Here is a 16916-nt window from a genome sequence, read left to right on the forward strand (position 1 = left end):
CCTCTGGAAAATGGGGATAAAAGTAGCTGTGCAATTTCGAAGAAGAAAGCGCTGTATCGATATGTTTATTAGAGGAAAGGTAGGGGGAAAGAGAGAAGGAAATTGCCCCTCCAGAGACAAAGCAACCTTTTCTCTCACTCCCAGTCCCATTTCGGCCTGGGTTAGAAAAGAGAAGGGGAAGGAGAATTGATGGGGGTTGGGGGCGATGTGCAGCGAAGCCCAGCTGTTGAACTCGGAGCGAGGCGGGCATTAAGCCTGATGGAAATGCCGCGTGCGTGCGTGCGCGCGTGTGTGAGAGGGAGAGAGCAAGAGAGCGAGGGAGAGAGGGAGAGCGAGAGTGGGAGAGGGAGAGGGAGAGGGAGAGCGCCGGGGGGAAGAAGGGCTTCTCTCAGTCAGCGGCTCAGCTCGCTCTGCCGCCAGTTGGTGCTAAGGCAGTTGAAGTGGCGGTTTGCAAGCGGAGCGGAGCCTGCCCTGCGCGCTGAGGGGCCGCCCGAGGGGCAGCCGCCAAGCCGGGGAGAGGAAGGGAGCAGGGAACCCCCAAATCTATGGTTGGAACTGGGCTTCTTTTTTCGCCAATGCAAAAAGGAATATGCAGTGCATTTTCGCCTTCTTTTGCACCGGTTTTCTAGGGGCGGTAGTAGGTGCCAATTTCCCCAACAACATTCAGATCGGTGAGTGGGAAAGCCTTTGGCTGGGGATGGGGAGGAGGCTGGAAGTCACTTTCTAGGTTTGGGCAGTGGGGGCTGGTGGTCGCTGCTTTGGTGCACCGGTTCTCCTCCGCGCGTGGTCAGGAGCGGCTGGGCTTGCTGCGGACGTGCCACGGGCCTGGGGGGCTGCTAGCGCAGGAAAGGGGTGTCTGTTAACCCTCTCTCCCAGAGAGGTGGGGGGAGACATGGGGAAGTTTGTGCACGCACGCGCGCGGACACACACACACACACACACACACACACACACACACACACACACACACGGCGTGCGAGTGAAATGGTGGAAGCAGCGCTTTGCAAATAGGCTGCAGTTGACAAGGGAATGGTGGGCGTTCAGTTAACCCTAACCTTCCCCTCCTCCATTTTAGAAACTAAAGCAAGCTGTGGTGGGCTAAGGGGATGGATAAAATAGCAGCGTAGCTTTCTCCCGAGAAATCAAGCAGCCTGAGGCAATGGGCTCTCTTTCCTATCCTTGCCTCCTCTCCTCCGCCCTCACTCTCACCCTCACCCCACTATTCAATAATTCATCAATCTCTTTTTTTAATCCCCCCTCTTTGTATTTCACCATCGGAAAATCTACCCAATTCCTTACCTCTAACCTTCCCGCATCCCCAAACCCCCGTTCCCTTTCCGCTGTCTTTTCTGCTCCATTCCATCAAGTTAAAGTGACTCCCGGATTCTTCAAAGATGCAGCATCTTGACTATACTGTCTATCCACCCCCTCCCGGCTTCGAGCTCTCTGGGCCGAAACAAAACCTCTTCCCCACCCCCTACCTACCCTAAGATGCAGCTTGTCTACTAGGTAGTGAACATATACCGTCAATCAACCCCGAAAAGCTTTGGTTAAGGATGGGGAAGAAGGAGAAGAGGGGTGGGAAGGGGGAGAATAGGGGTCGAGTTTCACATGTGTTAAGCGTGTGTGAAACGGGGACCTGGCTCTGTTAACAGCTTCTCGCCTATTTTTTTTTTCCCTCTTCATCCCACACTCCGCCTCCTCTTCCCACTCCCAAGGGATCCGCCGTGGAAAGTTTCCATTTCCCAGAGTTTGTGGGTCTTTGTGTGTCTGTGGTACACGTTGTTATCTTGCTGCAACGCGAAGGCGCCTGGTCTCTCGACTCCCTCCTCCCGCCTTCCCCCACCTCACCTTCTCATTGCCCTGACGCCGAGCAAAAAGCTTTTGAGTCGGATCATGGCTCCCTTTGTTCCCTGACACCTGTTACGCTGGGATGGTGAGGGGGAGGGGGGAAATGGAGGAAGGGATGGATTGTGATGGGGGTGGGGGTGTTTTGTGCTCCTGTCTGCGTGAGGGTTCGTGTAGTCTGTACGACAAACTTCTGCGTGTTAACAGACGCCCTGCTGGCTTCCTCCGTCAGGATTCTAACCATCATCCCAGCAGCTCCCAGACAACACTAGCTCCGAGAGTTGTCCCCACCCTCTATTTCATTCATTGAAGGGAGGGGGGAGGGGAGTAGAGATGGAAGAGGGAGGGAAGTGTTCAGGGTGTGGTCTTCCAGCAGGCTAGTGTCTGGGAGGGGTAGAAAGGAGAGAAGCTTCATTCCCTCCTTAATATTGAATCTGGAAGAGTTTGTTTTGATATTAAAATGAGGGTACAGTTATATGTACTGGTATTTTGTGTATGAGTATGTGTGTGTATCTGCATGTCTGAGAATGTAGGCATATGTGCATACATATGTAGATACATGTGTGTATCGCCATATGTATACAAGATGTCCCAAAGTCTTAGTGCAGTTTTAAGCACAACAGTTTAAAATAGCACTTTCAGAAGGCCATATATATTAGGTATTTGTGTATACATTTGTTTTTATTTGTGTCTGTGTATGCTGGGCTATGGGTATATCTCATCTGCATATATATATATAAAATCAGTAAGTCAATAAGCATTTATTAAGTGCTGTGTAAAAAGAAGACAAAGAAAGGTAAAATACTACAGATACATGTAGAACCTGCCTTCAAGGTGTATACATTCTATTGGGTCAGACAACATGCAAAATACATACTGTGTAAATGGAAGAAAATTTTAAAGGAAAAGCACTCAGGAAGAGAAATTGTGCATGAGTTTGAATATGTCTATCTGTATGAATATCAGCTTATCTTTCTAAACAATTGTGTGCAAGTTTGTATATATGTGTTACATGCACATATTGCACACTGAGTATTTTCTGAACATGTTACATATAAATACATATGACATTAGTGGATACTATATGCTTATTTGTATGTTTGTGGGTATTATGTGTAAACGGGTATGACCATCTGGTGTTGCCTACACAAATTATGAATGCATTTATGAATAGATAACATATATTTGATTATGAATATATATTTGTAGATACAAATACATATAAACCTATATATGTACAGTTAGTTTCAGGAAAATAAAGAAGTTTCACACACCATTTCCATTCTCTGGCCTAACCCTTCATTAGTTTCTTGAAATAAATGGGCCCCAATGTTTGGGCACTGAAATGTGACAAGTGTGGTTATATAAAGCAGGACTATAGAACAAGATACAGGATGCTTAGTACTTTGTGTTTGAACCCTCATGATTCTTGGTTGGGGGTAGAAAAATGTGTATATGTGGGAGAGAGTGAGATGCTTCTGAGCTTCCTGGAATTCTTGGATTTTGCCAAAGCTGAGCAGCAAGTGTCAAATTCAGGATTCACTGCAAATTGGACTGGACTATAATGTTGTATAGCAGAGAAAAGACAATAGCCTGGCATAGTGAAGAGAGCACTGACCAGTCACTCAGATTTTTTTTTCCCTAACTTTTCCACTAACTCTCTACTTCCTTGGAGAAATTGTTTCTATTCCATGGACCTAACTTCCCCCTTCTATGAAATTAGGCAGTTGATCTAGAAACTTCTGAGCCCCCTTCCAGCTCTGACATTTTGTGTTTTAAAGTCCCTTCCAATTCTTGCTGATATTTCAATGATCGTATGAATGGTGTTTAGTCAGTTTCCTAGTACACTGTGGCTACGTTTAAAATCCATATGGTATGTTTTTGTTTTTCCTCATAGGGGGATTATTTCCAAATCAGCAATCCCAGGAACATGCAGCTTTTAGATTCGCATTGTCGCAACTCACAGAGCCCCCGAAACTGCTCCCCCAGATTGATATAGTGAACATCAGCGACAGCTTTGAAATGACGTATAGATGTAAGTAAACATACTGTCTTCTTTCCCTTTTATTGTTTTCACTAGTGTTTACCACAGCCCCAAAAGGAAACGAGGAAGGGTTATTGAAAACAAATCCAAACTAAGCCTTATTCAGAGCAAAATTCCTGACATCTTTATAGTTATTTCAGTGGCTGGTTTTTGTGAACCCCTCATAGTGGGCTGACGCTCCTCTTGAGATGACTGTAAATAACATGACAATGGTTGTTCTATGTTGAGTAATATTCATTATTGTTGTGATTTAGTTCCCTGGTCCAGCATAATAAGCAGTGTCCCATGGTGAAACATTTTGTGATCATTCAAGAAATTTCAAAGTGTTTTGGAGACTTGTGTCTAGAGACTTCCTTTTATCCAAAAGAAAAAACAGCACCCATTTGCAGTAGACTAAATTTGAAAGTGCTTCCTCTTAAGAGCCAGGTGAGATGTTACATATTCAGTTCCACATCTAATAGAGTTAATATTGTCTATTTAAGATACTCGATCTGTTCCTCAAAGCAATTGAGTTGGTAAACAGATTAATAGCAGCAGTACAGGTAAAGAATTTGAGGGTAGAGTAGATAAGAGCTCATCTAAGGGAAGCAGAAGAAATGGATGGGTTTCAAGTGCTTGAACTGAGAAAATTAAAAGCTTAGGCAATTAATGTGCATCTAAGTACATGAAATGACATAATGAACAGTATTTTGTGTGGTTATGCAAAAGAAGCAAAAGTTATGCTCAATAGGGAGTTATCTTACCAACCACATCTGATGGATGGCACAGCTACAATGAGCATTTTGAGGATGGGGTTGGGCTTCTTTAAAGGGGTATTTAGGGCCCTCATTTTCATGTCTTTCTGCTTTTTCCATAAAGGGGAACATGGAAATATCATGTCACTTTTTATTGTTATTATGTAGTACTGGATATTTTGCATATAGCACAAATTATAAAGATTAAATGAGATAGTGTTTATAAACCTCAAAACACTACATGAAGCCAGCTATTATATTGTTATTATTATCCTATGAGATGCTGGCTCCATTGATTCAGTTGGCAGAGGATTGGACTGAAATCAGGAGGTTTGGGTTCTACTACCAGCTCTGCCATTCCAGCTGTATAATCTTGGGCAAATAGCATCATTTCCCTGACCTCAGTTTCTCCAACTGTAAAATGAGAATGATCTAAATAATTCTGAAGATCCATCCTAACTCTAAATTAATACTTTACCTTTATGCCCCCCCTTTTGCCTCCCATGCAGAACACTTGAGCACACAAATTAATCAATGGATTGTTTTGGATATTGATTCATTCTGAAAAGTTATAAAGTGCATATGGTGTGCAGAGCTCTCTGCTTTGTGGTTTCTGCTTTGTGATAAAGATGAGGATGCATAGGAGTAAAAAAAAATAAAGATAAAATAGAATGTCTTAATTTTTCAAGAGCTTATATGGAGAGGATATATAGAAAGATGACTATGATCTAAATTAGTGGTCTGATGGGAAGGGACTTGGGTTTGGGACCAAGAGAATCTGAATTTGAACCCTGGTACAAATTTTTTGAGGCCTCTAGGGAAGTCATACTATCTTTCTGAATCTCATTTGCTCCCCTATAAAATAGGGATTATATCACTTTCATGACTAAATTTATCTGAGAAAGGAACTGTACATTGGTGAACCAGGGAGAAGAAAGAGCACTAACCTTGAAAGCAGAGGGTAAGCGTTAGAATCCCAGCTGTGCCACCTAATAGCAGTGTGAACTTGGGGAAGTTAATTTACAAATCCAAACTTATTGACTCCTCTATAAAATGAAGGCAAGAATTAACCCATACCTCACAGAGTTGTTTTAAGGATAACTTGAGACAGTTTGTATAACATGCTTTGTAAACCATACAGTTTTTATAGTAGTTGAGTGAATGTGTTGAATATTAGCAGAAGCTAGAAAACTATCTCAGAACATTGTTGTAGAAAATATTCCTAACAGGATAATCTTTTTATTCAGTCTTATCTGACTCTTCATGACTCCATTTGGGCTGTTTGTTTGTTTGTTTGTTTTTTGGCAGATGTGCTAGAGTAGTTCCTCATTTTCTTTTCCAGCTATTTTACAGATAAGGAAACTGAGGCAAACAGTGTTAAGGGACTTGTCCTGGGTCACACAGCTAGTAGGTGTCTGAGGCCGGATTTGAATTAAAAAAGATGAGTCTTCCTGACTTCAGGCATACCACTCTATCCTCTGACCCACCTAGCTGGCGATAATCTTGTTCTTGTGGTTATTTGTCTTTGTTGTCTAAGAGGACCAAGATGTTAGGAAGGTGATACCATGACTGCAAGTGAATTGGATTTAAGTGAGGAAAGACTATGCAAAGTCACCAGCAATACTCTCTCTTGCAGACAGCTTCTAGAGTATGTACTATATTTAAGGATGCTGAGCCATATCCAGAGAAAAATAACAGGTATCAACCACATGCATACCAGCTAAAGGAACTGGGATATTTAAACTGAAAAAGAAAAGACTGGGATGGGAGGGAAGTGTTTTCAAGTATTCAAAGAATTATCACTGTGAAGAAAGGATGGGACATTTTGTTAGATTTCAGAAGGTAGACTGAGAAACAATGATAGAAGTTTCAGGGAAACAGGTTTCTTCTTGATAAAAGTCTATTTCTGAGTGGAAAGAGCTGCCTGAGGAGGACATAGGTTCTCTCTCCCTGAAAATCTTAAAGCAAAATCTAGAGGACTGCTAGTGGATATTGCAACTGGGATTCTTGGTCAATTACAAATTCAGGCATCTTTAGTTTCGGGTCTATGAGATTTGGGAATATAAATTTGACTTGTTACTATATAACTAGTAGAATAACTACTTGTAACTATATAACTAATTGTAGTTATATAATTATAACACAATATGATGATATTAATATTATAAATCAGTCAATAAATTATCAATAAACACTTATTAAGTGCCTACTATGTGCCAGGCATCATGCTAAATACTGGTATTACCAAGAAAGGCAAAAGACAATCCCTGCTGTACCTAATACTATGATATAGCATAAGAGAGCTTGTTTCTTATTGGAGTTGAGGGTAGTGCTTTGAGGAGGAGGCAGCCTTGAAAGTTCAAAGTATGAAAGGAAATAGAAAATTTTATCTCCAGAAATCAACCGTGATTGTGATCTGCTGTTAAGATCTGAAGCTGTTTTCAGGCTACCAGTTGCAGGATATTATGTGGGAATTAAGGGCACATGAGGGAGATGTGTGTATGGAGGGAAACGGTTGTATGCTTGATTTTCTATAGGAAGTTCTGGATAAATTTGAGATGTAGGAGAGAATCATTAAAGTATGAGAGGGTGATGCTAGGGGAATTTATTAAGAACTGAAGATTTCTACAGTTGTAGACCACGTCTGAAGCACAGGCATGTGGGAAAAACAGGATGGCTAGTGGTAAAGATGACTATGTCAGGACACACCTTTGAGAGTGCAATATGAAATGACAAGGATGTTATCTTATCAAGTTAAGCCTCCATTTCAGATTTTTGTTTTGTTTTGAAGAAATGAAGAAAAAATTGATCCAGGCAAATTTCTTGTTAATATCAAAGGAGCCAAATAGTTGTCATCTGTGCTGTTAAAGCAATAGTAATATAGGTACAGAAATCCCACACTGTGATTCAGGATACCTACATTATACTCTTAAGTTCCATGACTATGTATCTTCTTTATCATTTTTATCCACTACTATCCCAACTTTCCAAATTTCTTTCTCTGTAACATAGGAGGCAGAACCAAGAAATTGAGACTTGGAAGGGACCCCGATGGCCACTGAATCTAATGCCTAATGGAAAACAGATCATCATTATAAATACCCAACACACAATTTTGAAAGTTAAGGAGTGTTTTTTTAATCTAAAATCTAAATTAACTTTTTTTTTTTTTTGCAAATTCCATTGATTATTCCAGATACTACCAAGCAAAACAAATCTAATGCTTTCTCTATGCATCCATTCTTCAAATACTTGAGATAAGTGACCCTTTCTAGCTCAGATAGGCTATGACTTAATGATTTAACAAGATCATTTATGGAAGGCAATAAGGAACAGTTGTGACTTTCTAAGCAGGAGAATTTTTTGATGAAAACATTTCTGAGGTTTGGAGAAAATGAGTTTGGCCACAGTGTGTAGACGTCTACACACGTCAAACTCTGGAGGAGTTTGTCATATTAATTCTTCTAATTCAATCCGGGTCTTCATTGTAAATGTATTGTTGAGTGAATCATGTGCTATCTTCATCTTTGATAATCCAGTTTTGATACTTTCCATTGCTAGTTTACCAATTAGATTTAATAATGCTTTGTGTTAAAATGTATTCAACTAAGAATAATAAAAACTAACATTTATAAAATGCCTTAGATGTTATTTTACTTGATCCTCAAAACAACCCTTTAGATAAGAATATTATTCTCCTTTTACAATTGAGAAAATTGAAGCTGATTGATAGAGTTAGTAATAGTAAGCTTCCAAGACTAAATTCAAATTCAGGTCTTCCTGACTCATAAAATAATAGATTTTGAAAAGAAAGGGATTTTGTAAGACATTTAATCTAATCCTCCCCTCCCTATTTTACAGATAAGGATACTGAGGTTTAGAGCAGTTAAGTGACTTGTCTAGAATTGCATAGAAAGTGCCAGAGGTGGGATCTGTACTCATTCTTTCTGGAGCTAATATTGCACTTTTCAGCAACTAAAGAAGGGAGAAAAGAGACAAGTTATGCTCCAAATTAACCCATGGGGAAACTGAGGCAGAAAGGCAAATTGACTACCATGGGTTAAAAAACAAGTAAGTAGCAGAAACAAGACTTGCATTCAGACTTCCTGAATCTAAACACTTTCCATTAAATTTCTATTATATTACAACTGCTTCCCCAGCAGATCATGTGTCAGAAATAGTATGGCATTGGAGTGGTAAGCTCTGGACTTTTGTTTGAGCTATGTCACTTCCTAGCCCTTCCTTATGGAGACTACAAATGGAACTAGGCAAAGGACATTTGGGGGATACGCTAACATTGATACAACTCAATGTGGTAGCATTATTTCTCTTTGCTCTCCATGTACATCTCCCTGTCAACCAGTGTACTCTCTTCCTGCACTTCCCTTCTCCCCACCCCATAATAGATGAGCTCAGAGTTTGACTGGAGCATCTCAAACCACATTCTAAGTCTGGCCACCCACACCTAAAGTATGCAGTAGCTGGTAATGGATTGTTGTTAGTCATGCCATTGATTAAAAAGAAGCATTACTGCACTGTTTTGACTTTGTAGAATGCTTTAAAAACCTTTCTGCTAGTGACTCTCTCTACAACACCCTTACTGGAATAAGCTAGCTTATTGCTCTACTTCAAGAAACTTGTAATAAGAGTGGGCAGTTAGTGGTGATGCAAAGAGTTTGAAAGAGCTGTAAGATAAAGTATGATGTGTGGGAAGAGCCCTGAAGAGAGAGGCAGAATGTCTGATTTAAAGTCCTAACTCTGGGTGTAACCTTGGGCAAGAGATAAAGTTCTTTTGGACTCAGTTTTTCCTTATGGTAAATGGCTATAATAATTCTTACAATCCTTACTGTAAAAGGATGTTGTGATGATTAAATGAAATTGTGGGTGTAAAGTGCCATCGAAGTACTATAAGAATATGAATTTACTCTTTAATCTTTCTCTGGCATAAGACACAGGGCTCTGAAACTAGTAGATCTTTAATGATGTCAAAGAATACCAGAACTCAGCGTCCAATTAGAGTTTGTGTATATATACATTTAGATATAGATATGTATACACACATATATTCTCCATAGATATATGTGTGTGTGTGTGTGTATGTGTGTGTGTGTGTGTATACACAGACATATATACATACACCTGTACATATAGACTGAGACGTAATTCACTCTGACATTCTTGACAAGTGGTAATCTGCCTTTGCAAACACCTGGTAGAGATCCTCCTCCTTAAGAAGTAGCCTTGCAGTTGTGGGATAGTTCTAACTGCTAAGGAGTTATCTCTATAGTGCTCTAAAATTTGCTTCCCTTAAATGTTTTTAGTGCTATTCTCTGAGGTCAAGCAGAATTTGAATCCCTCTTCCATGACAGCCCTTTTAGCTTTTGAATAGAGCAACCTTTATTTTGTCTCTTTGGTAGCCCTAATTTCATTGACTGATTCTCTCACAGCATTTTCTCACCCCCTTTCACTCATCATCATCCTAATTGCCTTCCTCTTGATATGCATTTACTTGTCAGAGTTCTTCCTAAAATGTGATATGGAAGTGAATGCAACATGCCAGATACAAACTGACCAGAATAGAATATAACAGGATTATCAGTTCTCTCATTCCTAGGAATTATATGGATCTTGACAGCCTGGGACTGTTTTGGTTGCCATTTTACTCTCTTGACCAGTATCGAGCTTGTATTTCACAAATATTTTTCTAAGATATTTTTGCTCTGTTGTCTATTTTCACCTCCCTATTCTAGTTTTGATTGATTCTTTTGAATCAAAAAAATAGGTCTTTCCACTCAATCCAATTATATTCATTGTTCGTTTTGGGTCATTATTCTAGGCTGTTGAAATCTTTTAATCATCCAAAGTATTAACTATCTTTCTCAACTTCATGTCATTTGCAAATAAAAGTATGATAAGCCTTTTACCTGTATTAATAATAAATAAACATGTTGACCATCACAGAAGCAGAGATAGGGCCCTAAGGCATTTTATTGCAGACTTCAGAACAGATTACCATTTACCCACTATTGACTATTCTTTGAGCACTTGACTATTTATGAATCTATTTGACTCTCATTTAATCCATGGCTTCTTAAACTTTTTTTTTCCATTTGTGACCCCTTTTTGCCTGAGAAATGTTTATGCCATCCCAAATATATATACATATATATATATATATATATATATATATATACACACACACACACACACACACACACACATATACATATATACATAAATACATATATATGTATATAAAATAGGTATACAAATAAAATATTTACTGATAATAAATCACAACCCCCGCATTTAATTACACAATCCCATATGTGGTTACAAACCACAGTTGTAGAAGTTTTGATGTAGCCTAAATTTCTCCATCTTGTTCACAAGGATATTGAGAATATTTTGTCAAATTCTTTAATAAAGTCTGAATGATTTCTTAGCTACAACATTCCTTTAACCTACCAGTCTAGTGACTTAATCAGCAAAGAAAATGGCATTAATTTATTGTGGTCTATTCTTGATGAATCCATGCTGCCTTTCAGTGATCATCAATTCCCTTTTTTCATACAAACAAAGAAATCCTTTAATAATATGTTCTAGAATTTTGCCACATTTGAACTCAAACTCACCATTCTACAGTTTCCAGGCACCATGTTCTTCATTTGACTAAAATTAGAATATTTGTCTGTATCCAGTGTTATAGGTGACACTTCTCTACCTATGTTCTTCAGGTTCACTAATCTTTTTTTAAAGATTAGTGACAGTGACTCAACTATTACATTCATCATAACTTTTGATACTCTGAGATGTAGCTCACCAAGGCATGGTGACTTGAACTAATTGGGATCAACTAGGTGAATTAACTTCATTTCCTTGCTTTTCTTTTTTTCTACTCATGTTAATTATTTTATTCTCCTTCCTAGTACAAAGATCATTCTCTTTGGTGTGGAGAAAGCAAAAGAAAAATAAGAATTTTTCTCTTATTTTCTCTCTGTAGTGTTTCTCCACTCCCCCCAACCCTTGACCCCTACCCACTGAGTTTTCTCTTCCTTGCTCCTGACATACTCATTGTCATTTTGGTTTTTTTTGTTGTGGTTGTGGTTGTAGTTGTTGTCCTGAATATTCATTTCAATTCTCAACCCATTTTGCTCTTTAACACTATTGCCACTCTTCATATAGAACATGTTTCTGTTCATCATTCTTTGCTTCATCTTTCTTCCATCTATGCCAATCTTTTCAAAATCAGAGTCTGATAATCTGCATCAAGCTTTCAGATAACTTTTCCTTTTTCTTCCTCATCATTTTTTTTTGTATTTTCGTAATCTTATTCTTGAGAGATATCTTTTCCTCTTATGTTGCTGTCTCTTGTAAACAATTATCAATGAAAGACCACTTTCTGTTTCTCTGAGCTTTTTGAAATCTGCTCACTCAAAGTCTAAGATGCAAGGTGATAACATTTCCCCTGTATTTAGCAACCAGTTTTCAATCAGACTCTGGTCCAGAATAGAAAGCCCTATTTTTTTCATCCTCTATTTTCTTTTTGCCTAAAGAAACTATTAATAAACCAATTGGTTAATTTATGAGGTGTTCTGTTTTTGGTAGAGAGAGTATATTATAGAACATGTGGATACTAATAGCAAAGGAAATAATAACTATCATTTATATATCATTTTATAAATATCTAATTTTATCTTTATGACAATGCTGAGAGATAGATGCTTCTATTATCCCTATTTTACAGGGAAAAAAATGAGTAAGAAAAGGTTAAGTGGCATTCCCTGTGTCACAAAGCTAGTAAGTATCTGAGACCATTTTGCATTGAGGTCTTCCTACCTCTAAATCCAGTGCTGTATCCATAGTGTCACTGAATTGAAGGTTTTCATTATCAGTATGCCATGGATGTACTTGTGATCAATTTCCATAATTATTTATCTTTTTTTTTCACTTATTTCCAGGTGATCTTTAATATGCTTCTGTACTAATATTATTTTCTCTTATTGTTAATCCTCTACTAAGAGTCTTTGTAATACCTTTCATTTCTGGTTCATAGATTTTTCCTCCTGTGTGTGTGTGTGTGTGTGTGTGTGTGTGTGTGTGTGTATTTAAATATAGAATGATCTTTTATCTCCCCACTTATTTATTCTATTCCTTTAAATTATATTTATACAGTTATATTCTGACTTTTAATCCTACCAAATCTAATTGATAGTTGTAAGGAGTTACATTCAGCCTTATAGTTATCTAGTGCACATTCTTCATTAACTATAGTTTGTGTATTTGTGTGTGGACATATAAAACTATTTTTTCTGTCTCTCTCTCTCTCTCTCTCTTTTTTTTTTATTCTTTTGGTTTTTATCTCATCCGAATTACTGTTCTGCTTCACTGGTATTCTAATCCAGATACTGTATCTACTATACACTGATATTTGGCTTGGCAGATATAGCTGGGCAGTTACCTGCTCCTTCCATTTTCCATTTAAAGCTTTCTTGATCATATTTGCAAGACCAGAAAAACATATTTTTGCTGACCTTCAAAGGGTTCACTTTCTGCCTGGCGAGGAGCCCATCATTTCTTTATTGTTAGCCATGATCCAGGAATTTGAATCTCATTCTCAGACATCATCTTCTTAACAAAATCCACCTTTGTTCCTGTTGGTAGCAGTGAAACAGAAACAAATTTTAAAAATATATATTTCCTGCATCTCTTCTGTTTCTTTGTCTCTTGGAGTGCAACATCTCTAGAAATTTTTTCTAAGTTTCTTGGAGTAATATTCTTTTCCCTCACAAGAATCATCAAGGTGGTAGTCATTAGATTTGAAAAGTCTTAGCATTGTCTCTATTATATCTCTGGAAACAGAATTGTGTAGGTATTAGAACTAGCTATGAGACAGTTTGGTGGCACAGTGGATAGTGTCCCAAGACCTGGAGTTCGGAAGACTTAACTTGCTGAGGTTAAATCCAGTCTCAGATATTTACTAGCTGTGTGACCCTGGTCAAGTCACTTAACCCTGTTTGCCTCAGTTTTCTCATCTGTAAAATGACTTGGAGAAGGCATTGGTAAACCACACCAACATTTTGCTAAGAAAACCCCAAATAGGGTCATGAAGAGTCAGACATGAGTGAACAAGAGCTCAGAAAAAACAAATTCAAATTCTGTGGCCTTAAGTAAGATATTTAACCTCTCTGGGACTCAGTTTCTTTCTCTGTAAAATGTTGAATTTTAACCTCAAGATTATTTCTAGCTTTTCACCTACTGATTCTTTAAATCTATACCATGGAAAGGCAGTATGTTTTTCTGTTATTTATTGAGTGCAACAAATTCTTCAGTACTAACTCACTAACCACTTATTAATTTCTTAGTTCATAGGCCTATACTGTAGATATGGGACTAAGAAGAACCATTCAGTTTTACCCTTTACTTGAAAAATGAGCAAAGGGTCAAAGGAGATATGATTTGTTCATGTTTCCAAAGGCAAATTCTATGACAGCTACTGGGTAATCTGTTACCCCTGTTGATCTAAAACATACCCCTTGCCTCAACTGATTTTTCCGCAGAGGAAGACTGCCTCAACTACTCCACCAGAAATCCATATTCTTGAAGAAATATTTGTTGAGTTGAATTGAATTCCATATGATTCAGGAGAATTGGCTTGCTTGCTATTTGTAAGCATAAGACAATAAAACTCTTGCTTAGACATATCCCAAGTTCCTTTTACCATGTGGCATAAGAGATGAAACTGCTGGATTTGGAATTTGGAAGACCTGAGTTTGAATTCTGCCTCAGATTCTTATTGTCTAATCCCATACAAGTCTCTTAATAGACTGAGTTTCCTTGCTTTCTATTATTAGGGAATAATAACAATACTTACCTCCTAAGGATGTTGTGAGAATAAAATGAGATAGTGTACATAAAGTGCATTGTAAACCTTAAAAGCACTATGTAAATGTTAATTATTATTATCTTGTTGATGTTAGTGATGTGAAAAGGATCAAAAATCTTAAAATGCTATTTAAATGTCAGTTAGCAGGAGTGAGTCTAAATGATCTTGAGAGGGAGGTTAGTTTTTTCCCACTAATCATTTGTACACTTTGTGGATAGCCCCAGAATATAGTAATCCCTTCAATTGTTCCTAAATCATAGACCCTACTCTTCATCACTGCCTGTGCATCAGATGATAATGATAACAATTCTCCATCCTTTTCATTGGCATAAGTTCAAAATGCTTTTAACCCACATCTACCCACGTTTACTTTCTGTACAATGTCGTGGCTCCAAATGGCATCTCCTTCCCCCATAGTATATGCCATCTGTACAGGAGCTTTGAGAATCCATCATAACTGAAAATATTATTCCCACTACCAACTGCTCTTGTATTATCTCTGTACCCTACCTTACTTTACAAAGCCTCAAAGAGCATTAAGAGATATCCCTTGCTCCTAAAGTATGCAGGTCTTTGGGGGGAGTTGTAAGGCAGCTAAATGATACTGAAGTTGAAACTGTTATTAAAGATAGATTAAAGGCAGGTTTTGAGAGGACTTGAATGCCAGACTAAGGAGTATAGCTTTATTAAGTGTGAAATATAGGTGATATAAAAGCCAAAAGATGGTAAGAGGCAGCTATGTGGCATAGCAGATTGAGTGATATATTTAGAGTAAAGGAGTCCTGAGTCTTGCCTCAGATACAATCAGTGTTATTACTATAAGCTAATGATTTGTGACATTGAACAGGTCACTTTCCCTCAGTGAGAATCCATTTTCTCTCCTATAAAACGAAGGGATTGGACTAATTAGGGATCAGCAAACTAAGGACAAAGACTGGCACACTTGCTGCTTTTAGATGGCTCGAGAACTAAGAATGGTTTTGACATTTTAAAATAAAGTTGTATGTAAGCACATGAAAACCATTGTTAATGCAGGGCTAGTGGTTAGTCAGGGACAGAGAGAAGGGGAAGAAGGAACATGTATTTTACCAAGTCCTTCTATTTCTGGAGGAACATCATCCAGGTCCCATCCAATTCTAATATTAGGTGGTGATTATATTAGTAGATTTTTTTGTAATATGAAAAGACATCACTGGATCATTATGATTAGTTGCTTCTTCCTATAGTTGGTCATTATTGCATTTTATAGATAATAGAGATTGAGACTAAGAGAAGTAAAATTTCCCCAGGATCTGAGTATGAGACATAACGGGACCTGATCACCTTTCTCTCACCCATGCCTAAGAAAAACTTTGCCTTTGGGGAGACAAAAGGCACTTAGTTTGATGTCCTAGGAAGGGGCATAGAACCATAGGTTTCTATCTGCAATACTACAGGGGCTAGATAGGATTTCCCAAAGCTATTAAAGTTTAACACTGCACTGATTTTGGGGATGCCTTATTTGATACCTTCATTTTAAAAATGAGGAAACTAAAATCCAGAATATTTAAGTGACTTACCCAAGTCAAGTCCAACAAGCATTTGTTAAGTAACTACTATGTGCCAGACATTGTACTAAGAGCTAGATCACACAAGGAGTAAATGGAGAGCCAGGATTTGAAACTCAATCCTCTTCCTTGAAATCTAGCACTGTATACATTTCCACTATATAATTTATAGAGCACAGAGCAGAGAAAATCTTTTTGGATGGAAGAGCCAAAGAATAATTTTAAAAGATTTTGAAGCTGTCAAAAGATAGGAATCCAGGTGGTCACAGGCTAATGCAGAGGACAGCTCAGAAATCTAGGCAACTGGATAAGACAGACAAAGCTATGAACAGTTAGATGCCAGGTGATGTTTTTTCTCTTTGGAGTCAGAAGATCTGAGTTCAGATTCTAATTCTGACCTTCTATTGCATGTTGTTGTCCTTATGATCTTAGGTTAGACACTTCGCTTCTAAATATGTTCCTCCGCTATGATATGGGAATAATGTCTGTAGTAGATACCTCATAATTGTCTTGTTAGGAATTGTCTTGTTAGAGTGAATGAATTATAAGAAAGCACCTTGTAAATTGAAAAACATTAAAAATGTGAGTTACTATTTTATGAATCTGATTCAGGAAGTAAGGTCTAGTTGAGATAATAGTCATAAATTTTAAGGTGTATACATAAACATTTGTGTATGTAATGCATGCATGTCAGCACATACATTCAAGGAGGGGGAATATTTGTAGATTATATATGTATATATATACATTATATATAATAAACAACTATAATCTATAATATACAACTATATACACATAGGCTATCTGCTTATCATGATCTCTGTACATTGCAGATTCTTAATAATTGTCAAATTCAA

The 16916-nt window shown here is 38.0% G+C and overlaps 1 protein-coding gene across 3 annotated transcripts in view; it reads left to right on the plus strand.

Moving 5' to 3' along the window:
• The first annotated feature begins 352 nt into the window (after positions 1-352).
• The window catches only part of GRIA1 (glutamate ionotropic receptor AMPA type subunit 1), a 338127-nt gene continuing 321563 nt past the window's right edge, over positions 353-16916 (plus strand). For 2 of the 3 annotated variants that reach the window (XM_051978756.1, XM_051978755.1), the window contains exons 1-2: positions 355-671; positions 3746-3883. In XM_051978756.1, coding sequence (XP_051834716.1) covers positions 590-671; positions 3746-3883 — 220 coding nt within the window. In that variant the 5' untranslated portion in view covers positions 355-589. Of the gene's footprint in view, positions 672-3745; positions 3884-16916 lie in introns of all 3 variants that reach the window. The other variant, XR_007950778.1, reaches the window with a different exon arrangement.

Source organism: Antechinus flavipes, chromosome 2 (genome assembly GCF_016432865.1).
Source record: "Antechinus flavipes isolate AdamAnt ecotype Samford, QLD, Australia chromosome 2, AdamAnt_v2, whole genome shotgun sequence".
NCBI lineage: Eukaryota > Metazoa > Chordata > Mammalia > Dasyuromorphia > Dasyuridae > Antechinus > Antechinus flavipes.